The 21,699-nt window shown below is 41.8% G+C and overlaps 1 protein-coding gene across 1 annotated transcript in view; it reads left to right on the top strand.

Annotated features, from left to right (window-relative positions):
- The window catches only part of LOC113649506 (NACHT, LRR and PYD domains-containing protein 12-like), a gene marked incomplete at both ends in the record, with an annotated part of 52,487 nt that extends 34,037 nt beyond the window's left edge, over positions 1-18,450 (top strand). Inside the window, one exon of the mRNA XM_047814011.1 lies at positions 18,303-18,450. Coding sequence (XP_047669967.1) covers positions 18,303-18,450 — 148 coding nt within the window. The remainder of the gene's footprint in view (positions 1-18,302) is intronic.
- Between the last annotated feature and the right edge of the window lie 3,249 nt (positions 18,451-21,699).

The raw sequence follows: 21,699 nt of genomic DNA, 5'->3' as shown, positions 1-21,699 counted from the left end.
CCCGATGACGCCTGAGATAGGCACAGGCTCCCCGTGACCCGAGAAGTTCGGATAAAGCGGTAGAAAATGAGTGAGTGAGAGAGAGAAAATGTAACAATTTTGCTTTTAATATAATTATAACAATGTTTTTAATATGATTATAACCTGCAGGCGACAGTGGCTACCCCTGAGACGCTGGCTCCTCACCCCATTTTTAAACACACAGAGCACAGAGGAAACTCATTATAACGAGGTCCACTCTCGTGCCCGCGCAGTGATTTGAATAGACTATTTATGGTTAAAAATGGGCATGTACGGGGTGAGATTTGAGGCTGGTACATGTACACACTTCTGCGGGTGATCTGTGATTTATAAAGAGAACATTGCTTACAGGCATGCGTACGGACGGTTTTATAAATCTGATTTTTTTTTTGCCGTACTCCATGTTTGGATTTTGGGCGTACATAAACATTTAGTAGGGATCCTATGCACAGTTTTATAAATGAGACCCCTGGGCTTTTACCTTCATGCATTCATCATACTTTTCTCTGTGCTGTTTCAGGTGCTGATATAAGTTTGTCGTGTTGCCATGCCACGTGATGTAGCAACTAGTGTTAATTTCGTCACTTATTTTTAATTTAGTCTTAGTCTTGGGCCAAATGTCCTTGTTAGTTTTAGTCATATTTAGTCATTCACATATCTTTTTTTGTTAGTCAAGTTTTAGTCGACTAAAAGTCTCGTGATTTTAGTCTAGTTTTAGTCAACAGAAAACTCAAGGTATCTTAGTCAAGTTTTAGTCGACTAAATGTCTGTCAATTTTAGACATTCACTCACTCACAGTCACAAACACAACAGCTCTCTGTCTCTCCCTCAGTCACTCGGGTTCGCGGGGCTTTTCCATTAATGTTTAGGGTTTCTTCAGCTTTTTACTTCGGGTTGTAACGTTCAATTCAATTCAAGTTTATTTGTATAGCGCTTTTTACAATAGACATTGTCTCAAATAAGGAATGATAAAAGAAATAACGAATAATAAAAGAAAAAGAATTAACAGAATAAAAATTCAAGATTATTATTATTAGATATATAGTTCACAATGTGTATGTATTTATTCCCCTATGAGCAAGTCTGAGGTGACTCAGGCAGCAGTGGCAAGGAAAAACTCCCTTAAATTGGTAAAGGAAGAAACCTTGAGAGGAACCGGACTCAACGGGGACCTCATCCTCATATGGGTGACACTGGGGGTGTGATTGTAATGTACAGTCAAACAAATGTTGTATTGGTGTAAGGATCATGGACTTCAGATCTCCTTAGTATCACAGAGTCTAACTGGAGTTGTCTCAGGATTCTTAGAGTCGGTCTCGGCTCAGTGGATGTCCAAAGGCTACGTCCCACAGAGGACGTTGGGAGCTGGTACAATGTCTGGATGCCGCGGGATGGGTACAAAGAGAGAACCAGAGAACTAAAGAGATGAGTTTTTAATCTACATTTAAACTGGGAAAGTGTGTCTGAGCCCCGAACACTATCAGGAAGACCTTCACTTCAGCCCCGACTGCACTTACATCTCAGAGTATGCATTCCTCTACACCTTCGTTGTCACATTTCTCAACTGAAACAGCAGAAGAGATTTTACAACTCATACAGTCCTGCAATCCTACCACCTGCCAATTGGATCCACTCCCTACCACTATGCTCCAGACCATCTTGCAAGACGTTTTGCCCTTCATTTCCACTATCGTCAATAGATTCATAGCATCTGGCCAGATACCAACTACTTTCAAGAGAGCAAGGGTTATTCCCATCCTAAAGAAACCTGCTCTGGATCCACCAGACATCAGTAACTACAGACCGGTATCACTTCTCTCATTTCTTTCAAAAATTCTTGAACGCATTGTCTATAATCAACTGTCTGTCTATCTCTCACAGAACAACCTCCAAGACCCTAACCAGTCTGGCTTTAAAGTATCTCACTCTACAGAGACAGCCATGCTACATGCTGCTAGATCAGCCAAACTGTCATCCATCCTTATCCTCCTTGACCTTTCAGCAGCATTTCATACGGTCAACCACAAGACTCTCTTATCCACCCACAAGAGTCTTGGGATTTGCGGATCAGCTTGGGAATGGTTTGCTTCCTACCTGGAAGACGCTCATATGAGGGTAACATGGAGGGGAGTGACATCTTCTCCACGCAGACTCTCCACTGGCGTCCCACAGGGCACAGTACTTGGTCCTCTTCTTTTCTCCCTGTATACTCACTCTCTTGGTGAAGTTATTTCATCACATGGGTTCTCTTACCACTGCTATGCTGATGATACACAACTTATCTTCTCTTTCCCACCCTCAGATGCCACAGCTTCTGACCGGATCTCAGCATGTCTGGCAGAAATTTCATCATGGATGACTGCTCATCAGTTAAAGCTCAATCCTAGCAATACTGAACTGCTGTTCATCCCAGGTGATTCATCTACAGGTCATGATCTTGCTACTTCCTTGCACAACGATCTGATCTCCCCTTCAGCCACAGCTCGCATTCTTGGGGTAACCATGGACAATCAACTGTCCTTTTCCTCTCATGTTGCTAATGTGACTCGCTCATGTCGGTTTCTTCTCTACAACATTAGAAGGATTCGGCCATTTTTGTCCACACAGACTGCTCAAGTACTTGTTCAGTCTCTTGTCATTTCTAGACTGGTTAACTGCAATGCACTGCTGGCAGGTCTACCTATGAACACAATCCGTCCTCTGCTAATGATCCAAAATGCAGCTGCCCGGCTTGTTTTCAACCTGCCAAAGTTCTCACATACCACCACACTGCTGCGATCCCTCCACTGGCTTCTGGTAGCTGCACGCATCTGATTCAAAACACTGATGCTGGCCTACAAAGCCAAAAATGGACCAACTCCCTCTTACCTCAAAGCCCTAATCACTCCTCGCTCTGCACCCCACAACCTCCGTTCTACCAGCATTGCTCGACTGGTTCCACCATGTCTCAGGGTAAGAGGCAAGTATACTACAAGACTCTTCTCTGTTCTGGCACCAACGTGGTGGAACGAACTTCCCCTAGAGGTCCGGACAGCTGAGTCACTGGCTATTTTCAAGCGGCGGTTGAAGACCTACTTATTCAGGAAACATTTCAACTAGCAATTCTTTCCTTATCTTTTGCAAAAAAAAAACCTTTGACACTTTTTCATTGTAACTTTGAACAAATGTTTTAAACTCATGGTATCTTAAGTATGTAACCTAGTAAACCAGCATTAATGTATTCAATGTTAGAGATTTAAGCACTTATGTACGTCGCTCTGGATAAGGGCGTCTGCCAAATGCTGTAAATGTAAATGTATTTCATCTTGTTATGATGAGATATATAACTGTGTATCGTCAGCATAACAATGGAAACTAATCCCATGTCTTCTAATAACGTTCCCTAATGGAAGCATGTATATCGAGAAAAGCAGAGGTCCTAGAACTGATCCTTGAGGGACCCCATAATTAACTGTTAAGAAACTGGAGGATTCACCATTTAATTCTACAAAATGGTATCGATCAGACAGGCAGGATTTAAACCAACTTAAAGCCTGTCCATGAATACCTGTGTAATTTTTTAAGCGATCTAGAAGAATGTTGTGGTCTATAGTGTTGAATGCAGCACTAAGGTCAAGTAGAACTAATAAGGACATTTGAGCTGAGAACTGGGGACAGAACTCTACAACTTTCCTCTGTCAGATTACAGTTACCCAGCCTGGAAGAGAAATGATGAAATATTTGATTTATTTGTCTGATAGTGAATTGAGGTGTTTCCATCAATGAGAAATAAAGTGTGGACCTGAACACAAGGTTCTAATATCAGGATAAAAATCTAACATGAACATCTGTGTATAAAGTTGGACTGCTCTTGGACAGATCCATGTGTCTCAGCTCATATGAGACTGAGATGTATTTAACTTTCTGTAAGAAGATAATAACAGAGACGTCACTCTGAACAAACACGTCTCTTTATTTCTAGCAGAGAGATGTTCATACAGTGTGTTCAGCAGCTCTGGGGAAAGTTCTGCTGGAGAACATTTACACATTTACACACTGTCCTTTACTGCTTCATTACAGTGTGTTCAGTGTGTAGATCTGTATACATTGTACACACTTTTACTTTGTGTTACAAACATTCTCAGGAATTGTTTTGCTCCCATTGAACAACAGAAACAGGTCTATAAAATGGTAGCAGCTCCATGAGGACAGATAACAGCAGAGAAATTAATTTATTGTCCTCACTGTAAATAGGAGTAGTATTGTGTGTGTGTGTGTGTGTGTGTACCTCAGTATCTCCAGTGTACAGTGTGGATTCTTCAGCCCATCAGAGAGCAGCTTCACTCCTGAATCCTGCAGTTTATTGGCACTCAGGTTCAGTTCTCTCAGACTGGAGGAGTTTGAGCTGAGAACTGAGGACAGAACTCTACAGCTTTCCTCTGTCAGATTACAGTCACACAGACTGGAAGAGAAATGATGAAATATCACAACACTGATCTCAAACACACAAACACAGCCATAATCCAGCTAAAGTTGAAGATGTAACAGAAATGTCAGTGTGTTTGTGTCACACACACAAATCAGAGGACAGGTGTAATGATACACAAGCCACAGGCTAGGGTAAGCAAAACCAAAGAGATCTTTATTGAAGTCCGTGAGCAGATGTATCGAATGCAGATGTATCGAGAGCCGATAGCTGTGAAGCAAACGGGAGTCTGGAGCTTGAATTACTGCGGGGAAAAATCACGTTAGCACATACGAGACCAGACAATGACTGAGTGACTGAGAGTGGTTTATATAGGGTGTGAGTGATTGAAGAATGTGGAGCAGGTGGTGCTAATTAGTACTCAGGGGAATGTGAGTGCTGGTGAGTGATAGAAGGACCTGGTGACTCCGTGACAGTACCCCCCCCCCCCACGGTCCGCTCCTGAGGACCGGGGAACACCAGAGCGCCGAGGTGGGCGACCTCTGGGTCAAGGCGTGGGTCTGCCTGGGTGTGACTCGTGGAACTCCCGGAGGAGATCGGGGTCTAGAATATCATCTCGGGGCACCCATGAACGTTCCTCTGGTCCATACCCCTCCCAATCGACGAGATACTGTAGAGCCCCACCTTGACGTCTGGATTCCAGGATCTCCTTTACCGAGTAGATCCCGGTGTCTTCTTCTAGGGTAGGGGGGTACTTCTTCAGCACCAGGACCTGAGAGAGATGGGAGAGAAACTGGTGAGTGATAAGGTTTGAAGTGAGACACATGAAAGACAGGATGTATACGATAGGTACTGGGGAGTTTGAGTTGAAATGCCACCGGATTGATCTCCTTAACGATTTCGAAGGGTCCGATGTACCGAGGGTTCAGCTTTCTGCAGGGGAGCTGTAGACGAATGTTCTTCGTGGACAGCCATACCTTCTGACCTACTTGGTAACATGGAGTGGAGGAACGACGAGTGTCAGCAGCCCTCTTGTGTCTTCTCACGGCTCCCTGCAACTGATGATGCGCCGAGTTCCATACCCTCTCACTCTCACGGAACCAGTGGTCAACAGACGGGACATTCGAAGGCTCATCGGACCAGGGGAAAAAAGGTGGTTGGTAACCGAGTACACACTGGAACGGCATTAAGCCGGTAGTTTGCTGTCTCGAGGAGTTTTGGGCGTACTCGGCCCATGGGAGGTACTGACCCCAGCTGTCCTGGTGGAGCTGACAGAAAGCACGAAGGAACTTGCTGACGTCTTGAATTTTACGTTCTGTCTGACCGTTAGACTGGGGATGATACCCGGAGGACAGACTGACGGCCACACCTAGGGGTTTGAAGAACGCCTTCCAGACTCTGGAGGTAAATTGAGTACCACGGTCAGAGACAATGTCTTCAGGAATACCGAAATACCTGAAGACATGCTTGAAGATGAGTCCTGCAGTTTCCATAGCTGTGGGAAGGCCCTTGAGGGGAATTAACCTGATAGACTTAGAGAAACGGTCGAACCACAATGAAGATGCAGGTCTTACCCTCAGAGGTAGGCAGGTCTGTTGCGAAATCGATCCCTAAGTGTGACCATGGACGATTGGGAATGGGAAGAGGATAAAGTTTGCCCGTGGGTAGAGAATGAGGTGTCTTGGTGGTGGCACAGACTGAGCATCCTAACACGAACCTCCTCACATCTTGGGCCATCCTGGGACACCAAAACTTCCCCTGGAGGAGTGAGAGGGTTCGGCCAATGCCTGGGTGACCCGTGCCCACTGAGGTATGTACTTGATTGATGAGGGGCATGCGTTGAGACAAAGGAATGAACTGAACATGGGCGAGACATCCCGGTGGTGGATGGACAGTACTTGCTCCTTCACCTGTCCACTGGATTGGGCTGACAATCATGGAGGATGGAAGGATGGTCTCTGGTTGGTCAGATTCCTCCTCACATGTGTGGATGCGAGATAAAGCATCAGCTTTCTTGTTCTTCACTCCCGGAGGATAGGTGATGGTAAAATTGAAGCGGGTGAAAAACAGAGCCCATCGGGCTTGACGAGGGTTCAGCCTTTTTGCATCTCGGAGATATAGTAGATTCTTGTGATCAGTGAAAACGGTAAATGGGGATTTGGCACCCTCTAACCAGTATCTCCATTCTTCTAGCGCAAGTTTGATGGCTAGGAGTTCGCGGTTGCCTATGTCGTAGTTAACTTCGGCCGGGGTGAATTTGCGGGAGAAGAAGGCGCATGGATGGAGTACCTGGGTCTTACTGTGAGGTTGTGAAAGAACTGCGCCGACCCCAGTAGTGGAGGCGTCAACCTCTACGGTGAAGGGAAGCTTAGGATTGGGATGAATGAGTACCGGAGCTTGGGTGAAGGCTTCTTTCAGCTCTTCGAAGGCCTCTGTAGCCTTGGGAGACCAGCTCAGTGATTTGGGTTTGCCCTTGAGGAGTGAGGTGAGGGGTGTGACAATGAGGCTGAAGTTGTGGATAAACCGTCTGTAGAAATTTGCAAATCCCAAAAAGCGTTGAAGCTCTTTGATGGTGTTGGGAATAGGCCAGTTTTGAACCGCTTTTACCTGGTAGGAGATCAATCTCGCAATCCCATGGCCTATGAGGCGGTAGCTGCGAAGCTCTCCTTGGACAGAATACGTCGGCATACTCTTCATATTGGACTGGGACCTTGGAGGGGATGTTCTGGTGAGGGCTTTCGATGGAGGTGGTACATACTCGTACTCTGGATGGTGGTCTACGTGGTAAAGGCAATTGAGGGAAACAGGTTGACAAACAGTGAGAACTCCATCTCTTTACCTCCGGGTGGTGTTGTGTGAGCCATGGACGCCCCAGAATGACATCTGAGGTCGAATTCTCCAAAACCAGGAGGGTGATGTCCTCTACATGCAGCGCTCCCACTGTCAACGTCACAGGGCCCGCACTATGGTGGATGTTGGATCTGTTTAGTGGTCTGCCGGTGATGGAGTGGGCTTGGAGTGCCCTCGGAACTCTGCTCTTGGGGATCTGAAGGGCGTGACAGAGGTTCGAGGAGATGAAGTTGCCCGCTGAACCGGAGTCGAGGAGAGCTGAAATAGACATAGAGTAATGACGAAAAGATATCACCACTTGAGTTTGTAAGGGTGAGTGAAGGGGTGGTTCAGATTGGAGAACACTCACCGGGTGTCGTGGTGGGCGAATGGGGCATGAGGAGACCGTATGCTCCGCAGCTCCACAGTACAGACACAATCTCTGATGAATTCTCCGTTGACGTTCGGACGAGGAGAGATGCATGGAATCCACCTGCATGGGTGTAGGTTCGGGATGAGCGAACATTGATTGGCTAAGAGATCGGTGTGGTGAACCCTCCGTCGTTAGACACCCTAGTCGACGATGATCCGTGCGAATGGACAGTTGTATGAACCTCTCCAACCCCATTTGATCATCATAAGAGACGAGATGTAATTGTACTGATGGATCCAATCCATTACGAAAGGCTGTAATCAACGCTATTTCATTCCAGCCACTCACAGCGGCTAGTGTGCGAAACTTCAAGGCATAGTCAGTGACTGTCATGTTCCCTTGTCGTAAATGATACAGCTCGTCGCGCGCTGAGGAGTCCGCATCAGAAACATGAAATACTTCCTTGAAATGAGAAACAAATAAGGCATATGACTGTACCGTCTGGGAGTTCTGTTGCCACAACGAATCTGCCCATTGGAGAGCCTTTCATCGGAGATGTGAGGTGATAAAGGCTATTTTAGAGGGCTCGGTGGGATATTGTTGAGGCTGCATCTCGAACACTAGCGAACACTGCAGCAGAAATCCGGTGCAATTCTCCGCCGAACCAGAGTAGGGCGCTGGGCTGGCCATGGGAGATGCGACTACAGCCAGAATGACATCTGAGGTCACAAGAAGACGGTGCTATGGCTGGTGCGGTGGCGCCGGACTGTAGCGATGCGCGAAGAAGATCCACCAATTCGCGAATGGGATCCGACGCTGGAACATTCATAATGCTTCCGGTATGGTCTGGTCTTCTGTAATGATACACAAGCCACAGGCTAGGGTAAGCAAAACCAAAGAGATCTTTATTGAAGTCCGTGAGCAGATGTATCGAATGCAAAACTGTATGAAGCACTACGAAGTTGCAGAAAGCGTAAACACACACATGGTGCACATAGAGAGATAATAGTGTGTTTACACACTCTGTAGTGCACATTGAGAGATAATAGTGTGTTTACACACTGTAGTGCACTACAGGAGAGATAATAGTGTGTTTAGTGAAAGTGACGTGACATACGGCTAAGTATGGTGATCCATACTCAGAATTCGTTCTCTGCATTTGACCCATCCAAAGTGCACACACACAGCAGTGAACACACACACACACACACACCACGAACACACACCCGTAGCCATATATGCTGCGGCACCCAGGGAGCAGTTGGGGGGTTCGGTGCTTTGCTCAAGGGCACCTCAGTCTTGGCCGGCCTGAGACTCGAACCCACAACCTTAGGATTACGAGCCAGACTCTCTAACCATTAGGCCAGGACTTGCCACGATTGTAGTGCACATAAAGAGATAATAGTGGTGTTTACACACTCTGTAGTGCACATACAGAGATAATACTGTGTTTACACACTCTGTAGTGCATCTCAGCTCTAATGAAATGCCATTTTGTCATTTTGGGAAAACAATGACTGTATCCAAAGGCAAGTCTTGATGCTTATGACATACTGTACAATCAGGTGCAATTTTTTTTTTCATTGTTCTCCGTTTGTTTAATACACTGCGAGCAGGTCCAGAATAATATAATTTTATTTATTTAAGCATAGAATCACAATGTTTGATATACAGAGCATTTGCTTTTCAGCTGGCGGGTATGTAGCTCAGAATATCAGCTCAAATCAAGCAAAACAACATACTTGTAAGAAATATTGTACCCTTGATTATTTTCCCTTTCTAATCCAGATTTCTGATGTGTGTGGTTTTCTTTGCTACCCATCCTAAATTTCCTGTTGCAAGAAAATCAAGAGATCCGACTAAAATAAAGTCAGGCAAGATTATTTGTGACAATCTGGTTCCCACCAGAAGGTGCATTCTTCACCAAATGTCATCTGGTTCTGTTAGTGGTGTTAGTGTGGAGAGTTTAAGTAAAAAAAAGTCTTAAAAAAACACCAGCTTCGTTACACCTGATGAGAGACTGTACCAGTGCTTCCCAGTGTGGGAGAAAGAAAGAAAGAAGTGATGACCAATATTATGTAGCCACCATTATATAGTATTTTCAAATCAAGAGTCAAGAAGCTTTTATTGTCATTTCAACCATATATAGGTGACATAGTACACAGTAAAATGAGACAGTGTTACTCCAAGATCATGGACCTATGAAGAACAGCATGGAGCTAAGGACTAAAAAGTAAGTTATCCTCGCCATATAAAGTGCATAGTATACAACTTAGTGCTGACATACAATGTATTACACTACAGGACATAAAATAGTGCTGACCAGTTTGCAGTCTGTCACTGACCATTGTGCTAAACAAGCTCTACTATCAGCCCCTCAGACAACCTGTTAAATGACCTCAACACCTTCTATGTCCTCCAGTGGAGACCTCCAGTGTCAACACAGAATGGACTGTGGACAGTGTCAACACAGAATGTAGTACACTACACAAGAGAGGTAATAGTGGTGTTTACACACTCTGTAGTGCACTACGCAGGCGAGATAATAGTGGTGGTACACATTCTGTAGTGACCTTTATGTACAATCAGGATTCATTTGGATCTCAGCCCTAATGAAAAGTTACTGTGTGCAGCTAATAATTGATTGTTTGACTAAATTTGTGCTAATTAATAGAAAGTATTATTTTATGTGGTTTGTTTAAAACGTGCTTTTGGTCCAGTTCAGTTAATTTTAGTGAGATTTATTGGAATGACCATTACATCGGTGCCATTGTGGCCAAAGCATTGGAAATGACTATACATATTACAAAATCTATTAGATGTGAACAGATCAGGAATGTGGGTCACTCATATGGTTACAGGCTGAAACATAGTGAATCACCAGATTACTGAACATGTAGCAGAATGTGTAGATTATAGATAAACAGATAATCAGGGCTTATACTGACCCATCTCTATGCCCAGTCTGTTTGGTCAGAGTGGGTCAGAACTGTAATACGGGTCATCTTTAACACAACAGGTCTTCTAATTGCTTAAGCAAACTGGTTTAAGTGAAGGTTTATAAGTATTAGTAAGGAACAGAGCAGCCCAAAATGCACCATTTTTCTTATGTGATTACAAGTCATTTACCTGTTTTGTATTCATTGGTGAGTTCCAGCTGGAAATCTGTTCATATTAAGATGGTCTTTCTCGATGAGCATTGCCACTGAACTGAGTGCCGCTGTAGTTGTTTCCTCTTTATTCAACCAGTGCATTATTTTTGTCAGAATACCTCTCTCATATCTTTTAGCATAGCCTACTACATTAACTAGTTTTGCACTACAGGTCTCGTGTTTTCTTCACATGGCACTTAAGTCAAGTCAAGAAGTTTTTTTATTGTGATTTCAAACATATATACTGTAAATGCTTATTTTGGATCAAACAAACTGTTTACATTGGCACTTGTTGAGGTTGGATACATGGTCAGGATTTGAACAGATTTGTGAATATTTCTTTGAAAAAAATGTAATAACAATGAAGTTGATAGAGGGTTAGAAATCTACTGTATAAACTGAATTATTAGTTCTTATTAAACTTTTTATTTGTCTAGGGTGATTTTAATATGTAAATAATAAATGTAACCATTATTCTGCTGGATATTTCATAGCATCAGGTTTGTGAATGATTAGTCAATTAGCTACTGTGCAATTTAAAATGCAGCTCCATGTCAGAGGTTATTCAGTAAATCAGTAAATGTATAGATAAAACATAAAATACATTAAAATAAATTCATGAAACTTTAATGTATTTTTTGTCTGTATTTCTACAATAACACCGACCGTCAGGATGCTATATATTGAACATACTATATTTTATTTAAGTTGACTAGTTTTCTTACCCTTACACATACGTCCCAAAACCTTTCACTTATTGTTTACGTGAATGTAACGTGAACTTTTTTTTTTTTTTGTAATAAACAGACATGTTCTATATTTTAGTTAGTTAGTTAGTTATAGAGAAGATGCTTAAGAAGACGTTTCAAGAAGAGTTTTTGTCTGTTAACCATCAATGTGTTTAATAAAGTAGATTTACATTTATATTGTTTTACCCTTGTGTAATAATCTATGGGTGTCAGAACCATTATATGTGTGTGGGACAGGACCTACCCACTTTTTATTTGCTTCCGACGACCGTGTGTGTGTGTGCGTGTGTGTGTGTGTGTGTGCGTGTGTATCTACGCCACTGCCCTTCCCACCTCTGAAGTATAAACTGTAATGAAAGTAAAAGTCAGCAGCATAAACCAGACAAACCAGTTAGACCAGTGTCAGTAAGAGTGAAAATCAGCAGCTCCATTTTGTGACGAGTGAAAACTAAAAGATTTGAGGAGTAAAAACACAGTGAGTATCTAAAGCTCTAATATATAAACACACTGAAGTGACACTAGATACAGAAGAGTTTTGTGGGTTTGTACTGAAGCTTTAATGTACACCGGTTGTTTTATAACTTGATAGCGTGACTATTTCCTGTAAGTGAACTCTGTGCTGATTCAGGGTTTAATTTAACACACCGATGTTGGAGTGAAGTAAACGTGTGTCCTGCTGTAATCTGGAGAAGGAGACATGACCTCCAACATGAGTGTGTCTGGGAAACAGGACTTAAAGAAAGACGAGAGGTGACTTACTTTTACATTCACCAGCAATAAATACACACCGTCTCATGGGAACACATCTGTATCTCTAAACACTCACTAGTTAACACAGGAAGTCAACTTTGCTTTAAGGTGTTTAATAGCAGTGAATATATCACTGATCTGATCTAAGAACAGTTTAGACAAATCATTCACTGAAAGACGAGTAAAAAGGACTGTGTAATGTGGAGCATAAGAGCAGCATAGCTTTGTGTCAGTGAACTCTACAGGCTTTAAGACCCAGCTGAGTCAGTTAGCTGTGATTGGGACTCCTGATATCAGTGTAATTCCTGACTTATGAGGCCTGTCTCCTGTTTGAATAAGTGTACAGACTGGATCTGAATTAAAAAGATGGAATTATTGGTGTTTAATGATGAACACATTGTTTAACAGTGCTGAGACAGCAGAGTATTAATTATTGCTGATATTTCAGTTGTAATTCTAGAATGATGGAGGGAAAGAGATCAGACTCACCAGAACCCAGCTGTGTGTCCTTGAAGAGTGACCGGTCAATGGATTTCCCACATGACTTCAGAGACAGAGACAGTTCTACTGATGTGAGGTCAGTATAGTGAGGTGTTTTACAGCAGTGTTCCACCTGATCAAACTCGCTCGTCTCATTATGAAGCCCTTCATGAGCTTTATCAGGTGTTGAAGCAGTAAAACACTAAACTGTGCAGTGCTGCAGCTCTCGGACTGGCAGTGAGGAAAAGTGCTTTAAGAGTTCAGTTCAGTCTGCAGTCCCTGAGCTGGAGGGTCTGTGGTGCTACAGAAGAACATTTACACCTGGGACATTAATGACTATATAAAGATTTTATTCATTTATTCAAACATTTGTTTCTAAACATGTTGGTGTCAGTTAGGAAATCCTGAAATCAGTGTATTGTGTTAAGAGGATAGTGTTAAATATCTGTGTGTGTATTTATTAGTGTGTGATTTGTGCAGCTATGAATACATATAGTCCATATTACATGATGGGTTTTGTTTGTTCACAGACCACAAAAATCAAACATCAGCACAAATCAGCTGGACTCTATATTCAAGGTGTGTGTGTTGTTTTTAAAGTGTCTAATGTGTGTGTTGTGTTTAAAGTGTGTAATGTGTGTGTTGTGTGTAATGTGTGTGTTGTGTTTAAAGTGTGCAATGTGTGTGTTGTTTTTACAGTGTGTAATGTGTGTGTTGTGATCCCTTGTCATGTCTTGATGTGCAGCAGCATTATGGGTAATCAGTTGTATGAGTTTTAAATGTGATAATAAAAATAGACTTTTCTTCTTGTGATAAAATAAAAGTCTCTCTCACTGTAACATGATAATATTTAAATCAGTTCCTGTGTGTTTCTAACCAGGAGCTGGAACACAAAGTCATCACTCTGATAAAGAATGAGCTGAAGAGGTTTAGGAAGCTCCTGAGTCCAGATTACCCAGCATGCACTGAGAGGGAGGTGGAGGATGAGGAGGATCTGCACAGTGTCAGAGACGGAGCGCTGAAGATCACACTGCACGTCCTGAAGAACATGAACCACACAGATCTCGCTAACACACTGCACAACAGTAAGAGCTCTGAGTCATGACTTTATTCCATCAGCTTCACTTTAGAGGGAGGAAATAGTTTTAGATATGAACACTTTTAGTTTTAAATGTAATTTTAATATCATGTTGTATCTGTTCATGGTCCAGCTTCAATAATATTTAGTACATCAGTCAGGAATTAATAGCAGTGTATGAACAATTGTGAATTATTACTATTTATTACTAAACTAGATATTACTTTGTTTATTAGAACTCGCCTCTGTGTATCAGACAAAGTTGAAGTCCAATCTGAGAGAGAAGTTTAAAAGAATTAATGAAGGAATCTCACAGCATGGAAGCTCAGCACTTCTGAATGAGATCTACACTGAGCTCTACATCACAGAGGGTTGGAGTGGAGACGTCAATAATGAACATGAGGTGAGACAGATTGAGGCAGCGTCCAGGAGACCAGCAACACAGGAGAAACCCATCAAATGTAATGAGATCTTTAAAGACAAGTCCATCAGGACTGTGCTGACTAAAGGAGTTGCTGGAATTGGAAAAACAGTCTCTGTGCAGAAGTTCATCCTGGACTGGGCTGAAGGAGAAGTAAATCAGGACGTCTTCTTCATGTTTCCACTTCCCTTTAGAGAGCTGAATCTGATGAAGCAGCAAAATCTCAGTCTGATGAAACTTCTTCATCACTTTTTCCCAGAAATAAGAAAACTAGAATCAATAGACTGTGATTCCTACAAAGTGGTGTTGATCTTTGATGGTCTGGATGAGTGTCGACTTCCTCTAAATTTCCAGAAGAATGAGATATTGTGTGATGTGACAGAGTCAGCCTCAGTGGATGTGCTGCTGACGAACCTCATCAAGGGGAATCTGCTTCCCTCTGCTCTCCTCTGGATAACCACAAGACCAGGAGCAGCCAATCAGATCCCTCCTGAGTGTGTAGACCAGGTAACAGAGGTACGAGGCTTCAGTGATCCTCAGAAAGAGGAGTACTTCAGGAAGAGGATCAGTGATCAGAGCCTGGCCGATAAAATCATCACTCACCTGAAGTCTTCAAGAAGCCTCTACATCATGTGTCACATCCCAGTCTTCTGCTGGATCTCAGCCACTGTTCTAGAGAGAATGTTGGGTAAAGCAGAGGGTGGAGAGATCCCCAAGACTTTGACTCAAATGTACACTCACTTCCTGATCTTTCAGATCAAACACAAGGACCAAAAGCACCATCAGAAATGTGACCCTGATCCTCAGCAGACCAGAGAGAGTATCATGGCACTGGGAAAACTGGCTTTCCAGCAGCTGGAGAAAGGAAACCTGATCTTCTATGAGGAAGACCTGAGAGAGTGTGGCATTGATGTCAGAGAAGTGTCAGTGTACTCAGGAGTGTGTACCCAGATCTTCAGAGAGGAGTCTGGGCTTCACCTGGGGAAGGTGTTCAGCTTCGTACATCTGAGTGTTCAGGAGTTTCTGGCTGCTTTATACACATTTCTGTATTTTATCTCAAAAGCAAGATCTTAAAAGTTTCATCAGGAAGTCAAACCTGTCTGGTCTCCTCAGGAGTTCAGTGGACAAGGCCTTACAGAGTGAGAATGGACATCTGGACCTGTTCCTCCGCTTCCTTCTGGGTCTCTCACTGGAGACCAATCAAACTCTTTTACGAGAAATAATGCCACAGACAGGAAGCAGATCTCACAGCAAACAGGAAACAGTGGAGTACATCAAGGATAAGATCAGGGAGAATCCATCTCCAGAGAAATCCATCAATCTGTTCCACTGTCTGAATGAACTGAATGATCATTCTCTAGTGCAGGAAGTACAAACTTACCTGAACAGAGGAGGTGACAGTCTCAGAACCAGACTCTCTCCTGCTCAGTGGTCAGCTCTGGTGTTTGTGTTACTGACCTCAGAACAGGAGCTGGATGAGTTTGATTTGAGGAAATATAATCGATCACATGAATGTCTTCTGATGCTGCTGCCAGTGGTCAAAGCCTCCAGAAAAGCTGCGTGAGTATTTTTATTTATAACTGTATTACTGCATGGTTTATTATTTTAATGTAACACTGAACTGCACTGTTTGGATTAATGTGTGTTAATAGTTCCTCTAATCATCTTTACACAAACCTCTGGTACTTTTACAGAAGATTGTGTCACTTTTTACACTAACATGTTATATCTGAACTGAGGGCTGGGCCACATGGACAACATCTTATAACATCATATGAGGCATTTTATAGCTTTTATATATGAATCATGAAACATTAAGTGTTCTCTAAAATTTATGTAAAAATATCTCTACAAAATAACTGCATGCATTTAAGAACTAAAGACATTTCTGAACTAAACACCAGTGAAAGACTTTTTCTGTTCTGTTTATATTGAAAGTGACATTTAACAAAACTCTCACAGATGAGAAAAACATCAGACTGACAAAATGTGATCAATATGGATAGAAAATATAAAAAGTAAATATTAAAACTCTCTAATGTCCTTCAAGTATGTCTTTATGTTGAAGTTCCTCATCTTTTGTTGTGTGTGTCACGACATGAAACAGGTTAGATCCAAATGCTGGTTTATTAGGCAATATCCAAGACAGGCAGGGGTCACACATCAGGCAAACAACAACAAAGAAAATCCAAAAGCAGAAGTCAATAATCCAGGCGTAGGTCAGGGCAGGCAGCAAATGTTCACAAACACGAAAAACAAGCAAGGTCAAAAACAAGGCAATAGACAGAACAGAATAAACACTCAGTATGCAGACAGTGCTAACAATACCTCGCAACACGAATGAGTTCTGAGTGAGCTTAAATAGACCGGGTGATTACAAACGGGAAACAGGTGTGCTGAGTTGGTGGTGCAATGAATAGTGGGAAATAGAGTCCTGATGCTCAAGTGCAGCAAAGGGAGCCCTCATGGCTCTCATAACAGTGTGTGACACAGTGTTGTGGGGAGATTCACTCTGTCATGGCTTTTTTACTCAATTGTTCTTTCTAATAAAAATAAAACATAAATGCTTTTTAAAACTTTAACCCAATACGAAGGAAAAACAAAAGTCTCCTTCAGGCTGCACTACTGCTAAACTTTACCAAGGACTGAGCTCGTGGTCAATAAAACATCAACCATCATTTTGGACCTCGACACATTGGACAGACGAAGTGGGAAAATGTTCAGCTTTATCTTCTTATTATGTTAGAAACAAGCTAGGCAGCGAACTCAGATGAACCGTTACTGTTGAAGAGACGTCAGGTTTCGTTCTTTGGAAACTTTCTGTGGATTTTGGAGACATTAAGCTGTGGACTGTGTTTGTATTTATAAGCAGCTGTAGTGAATCTATATTTTTGTTGTACAACATTAATAACAGACTGGTTTTGTTCTCTGTTCATCATTATGTACTGATAAAATATTACACATTGGTACACTACATTCTACTATGTCACTTATAGCCCCTGAAGCCCACCTACACAAATCCTTTAGTGTAACACACAGTAGTGTTGTGTTAGATTTGTACCTACAAGGTGGGTTAGATTTCCTGCTATGTGTATAGTCAGTGTTTTAGATTGAACAAACGAATGTCTGTATGTTGATCCATCTAAAGCTAATACTTGTGTATATACAGTGTGACTCATTTAAAGGTAAGAAGTTTGACTTTGTTTATTTCTGATGCTGTGTGCAGTCGTGCTGATGTGACGTCACTCTGTAAACAGGGAAGGAGCTCAGATTTGAGAAGAAAACCCCACGTTCACTCAGTTGTGGAGGCATGAAAGACATGATCCCATTTACTCTGTGGAGAAAGAAGGGTTCACTAAGTTGTGTTGAAATAGTAACAGTGACATCTGTAGTAAACAGTACAATGTGCTTTCTAATATCCTTTATTTACATTGTTAATGATCGATGAGAGATTTTTACTCATCTATATTTTTATAAAAAATACAAATCATGATCAAGAATCGTTTATAAGGTTAAAAATGTAAACTTTCTCTTTAGTTTGGATGTGTTTGGACGTATGTGAACACTCCACCTGTATTCAGGTCCACACCAAACACCCGAACCAGTGTGTGTGTAAAATCAGAGGTCTGGAGGTGACAGATTTGTACGTGTACGAGCACAGAGAACAACACACACCAACTGTTTTAGTGTCTCTGTGAAATCCAACATATAACTGAGTGTAAAGTACGACTAGTATTGTCAAGTTATTACCTGGTAGTGTACAGCTGTATAATTCTTTATGTTCTGTAATAAAATGCACTGTATTTTAACGCACTGTATTGTAACGCACCTAATGGTCTTATAATAAATTGTAGCTGAGAGATTGTGGAGTGCAGAAAGACGTCCCTGCTCCTGTAAATGTGCTGATGTGGTGTCCTGTCCTCTGATTTGTGTGTGTGACACAAACACACTGACATTTCTGTTACATCTTCAACTTTAGCTGGATTATGGCTGTGTTTGTGTGTTTGAGATCAGTGTTCTGATATTTCATCATTTCTCTTCCAGTCTGTATGGGTGTAATCTGACAGAGGAAAGTTGTAGAGTTCTGTCCTCAGTTCTCAGCTCAAACTCCTCCAGTCTGAGAGAACTGGACCTGAGTAACAATAAACTGCAGGATTCAGGAGTGAAGCTGCTCTCTGATGGACTGAAGAATCCACACTGTACACTGGAGATACTGAGGTACACACACACACACACACACACACACACACACACACACACACACACACACACACACACACACACACACACACACACAATACTACTCCTATTTACAGTGTTATCTGTCCTCATGGAGCTGCTACCATTTTATAGACCTGTTTCTGTTGTAAGTAAAAAGTAAAAGTGTGTACAATGTACACAGATCTACACACTGAACACACTGTAATGAAGCAGTAAAGGACAGTGTGTAAATGTGTAAATGTTCTCCAGCAGAACTTTCCCCAGAGCTGCTGAACACACTGTATGAACATCTCTCTGCTAGAAATAAAGAGACGTGTTTGTTCAGAGTGACGTCTCTGTTATTATCTTCTTACAGAAAGTTAAACACATCTCAGTCTCATATGAGCTGAGACACATGGATCTGTCCAAGAGCAGTCCAACTTTATACACAGATGTTCATGTTAGATTTTTATCCTGATATTAGAACCTTGTGTTCAGGTCCACACTTTATTTCTCACAGATGGAAACACATCAATTCACTATCAGACAAATAAATCAAACACTTCATCATTTCTCTTCCAGTCTGTGTGGGTGTAATCTGACAGAGGAAAGCTGTAGAGTTCTGTCCTCAGTTCTCAGCTCAAACTCCTCCAGTCTGAGAAAACTGGACCTGAGTTACAATAAACTGCTGCAGGATTCAGGAGTGAAGCTGCTCTCTGATGGACTGAAGAATCCACACTGTACACTGGAGACACTGAGGTACACACACACACACACACACACACACACACACGCACACACACACACACACACACCACACACACACACCACACACACACACACACACACACACACACACACACACACACACACACACACACACACACACACACACACACACACACACAGTGTTTAAGCTGCTGTGTAAATGTATTTAGTGAAGGTGACTGATGGATAAACACTGAGAGTGAGATCCACATCCTGGGAGCAGCGACACTAAAAGCAGTTTGACTGAAGCTTCTTCTTATTAAAATTCACCTTAAGGAAGTCAGCATTTGTTGATGATAAATAAATATTTGAGCTGATATTAAAATGATTGTGGATGTCACAGGTAACCAGTACAGTTCCTGTACAATAGGACTGATTTGGTTACTAACTGTAATGTATAAAGGGTTTTATGTGAAATACATAAAAGTGCGTTACATTAATCTAATCTACTTGGAATGATTGAATGTAGAAAAAGTTTTTCTGTTTCTTCTTTACATTAAAATGGACAAATTCCTCAAATGATAAAATGTGACTTTAGAGATATTATTGATGTGAGGAACAAAGCTGAGGTCAGAGTCGACTATTACACCCAGATTTATAACCTGTATCCCAGCTCATTGTGTTCAGGTAGACACTTTATTTCTCACTGATGGAAACACCTCATTTCACTATAAATCAAACATTTCATCATTTCTCTTCCAGTCTGTGTGGGTGTAATCTGACAGAGGAAAGCTGTAGAGTTCTGTCCTCAGTTCTCAACTCAAACTCCTCCAGTCTGAGAGAACTGGACCTGAGTCACAATAAACTGCAGGATTCAGGAGTGAAGCTGCTCTCTGATGGGCTGAAGAATCCACTCTGTGTACTGGAGATACTGAGGTACACACACACACACACACACACACACACACACACACACACACACACACACACACACACACACACACACACACACAGTTTTAATAAACACTACAACATCCAGTTCTCCTCTGTGGTAACTGTAATTGTAGTGATCTGATATATTGTCATTGTTGTGTGTGTGAGATGGAGAGTAAATGTACTGTATATAAAGATTTTGTGTAGTTCATGTTTTCAATACTAAAACTGAGTGTGTTAAGTGTGAGAAGGTTTTCTTTCTTGCAGGATGTGTGACTGCAGTATTACAGATGAAGGTTGTGCTGCTCTGGCTTCAGCTCTGAGGTCAAACTCCTCATCACACCTGAGAGAACTGGATCTGTACTATAATAATCCAGGAGAATCAGGAGTGAAGCTGCTCTCTGATCTACTGAAGGATCCACACTGTAAACTGGAGACACTACAGTGAGTTACTGACTTACTGTCTCTTTACTGTATGATATTGTGTAATATTCACTGTGTGCTGTAAAATGTCACATCTAATGTGTGTATTTATGCTTCTGTTGTTCATAAGCAATGTGTTTAAATGTGTCTGTAATTCTGTCCTGTTGTGTTTTTCAGCATTAAGTATAAGAGACTCACCAGGTCTGGTGTATGACAGGAGTCTCTCCTCAGACCTTTTTTCCAGGATAAAGCAGTTATGGTGGTGAAGCGTTAGAACACGTCCCACATTTCCAGCAGTTTGGGAGCTGAATCATTCATATTCAGATGTAGAAGATCCATAACAATAACTGTGACTGATCACATCCTTTTATCCTCTCAGCTACAACTTCACACTTTAACATCTTTTACAATCCAAAGTCAAATCCTTCAGCATCTACACACAACACAGAGATATCATCACATCATCACACTGATTACACAAATACACATCCATGTGTTACAGATGTTTACACATTATTTTTACCTCTTTAATTGGATCTCAGATTAGTTTCTCCACAGATGATTGACTCACAGTTGTGATCTTGATTTATTTATTTTCCTTTAAAAGTCTCTTCTTTTCAAACCCTTTTCACCAAACACTTAAAATCTTTATTAAAATTCCTTTAAACATTAAAGAATCCACCATGGATGACATAATATCAATCACAATGAAGTATATTATAGTAGATAAATAAATCTTGTTTCATCTCTCTGGTTGCTCGGGATGTAACTGAACATTAATACATCATTTGGATTAAACAGACACAGTGACCAAGAGCATCAGTACCAGAGATATTATGTGACGATGGCTGGCTGAGTTTGTGCGCTGTGGTTAAAAGTGTTTAGGCTTCATAGCTGACATTAGTGATGATAGTGGATAAAGAAGCTGACCAGAAGGGCTGAGGGAAAAAAATCAATGCACCTAACTATTGCAATTCTTTTTAAAACAATTGTTTTACAACAGAATCAATTTATATTTACTTATTTTACTTTTCCTAATAGGTGGTGGAGGGAAGTTAGCAATTTAATTTCAGCAAAGGGCGCAATGTATTTGTTGTCATCTGTAGTATATGACATCATGTCAGTTTCAAGCTGTTGTGAGAAGTAAAACCATGTTGGAGGCAGAGGGTCAAACCTC

The sequence above is a fragment of the Tachysurus fulvidraco genome, chromosome 5, assembly GCF_022655615.1.
Source record: "Tachysurus fulvidraco isolate hzauxx_2018 chromosome 5, HZAU_PFXX_2.0, whole genome shotgun sequence".
Lineage (NCBI taxonomy): Eukaryota > Metazoa > Chordata > Actinopteri > Siluriformes > Bagridae > Tachysurus > Tachysurus fulvidraco.
The sequence above is the reverse complement of the archived record's forward strand: the minus strand, read 5'-3'. Positions and strand labels throughout refer to the sequence as shown.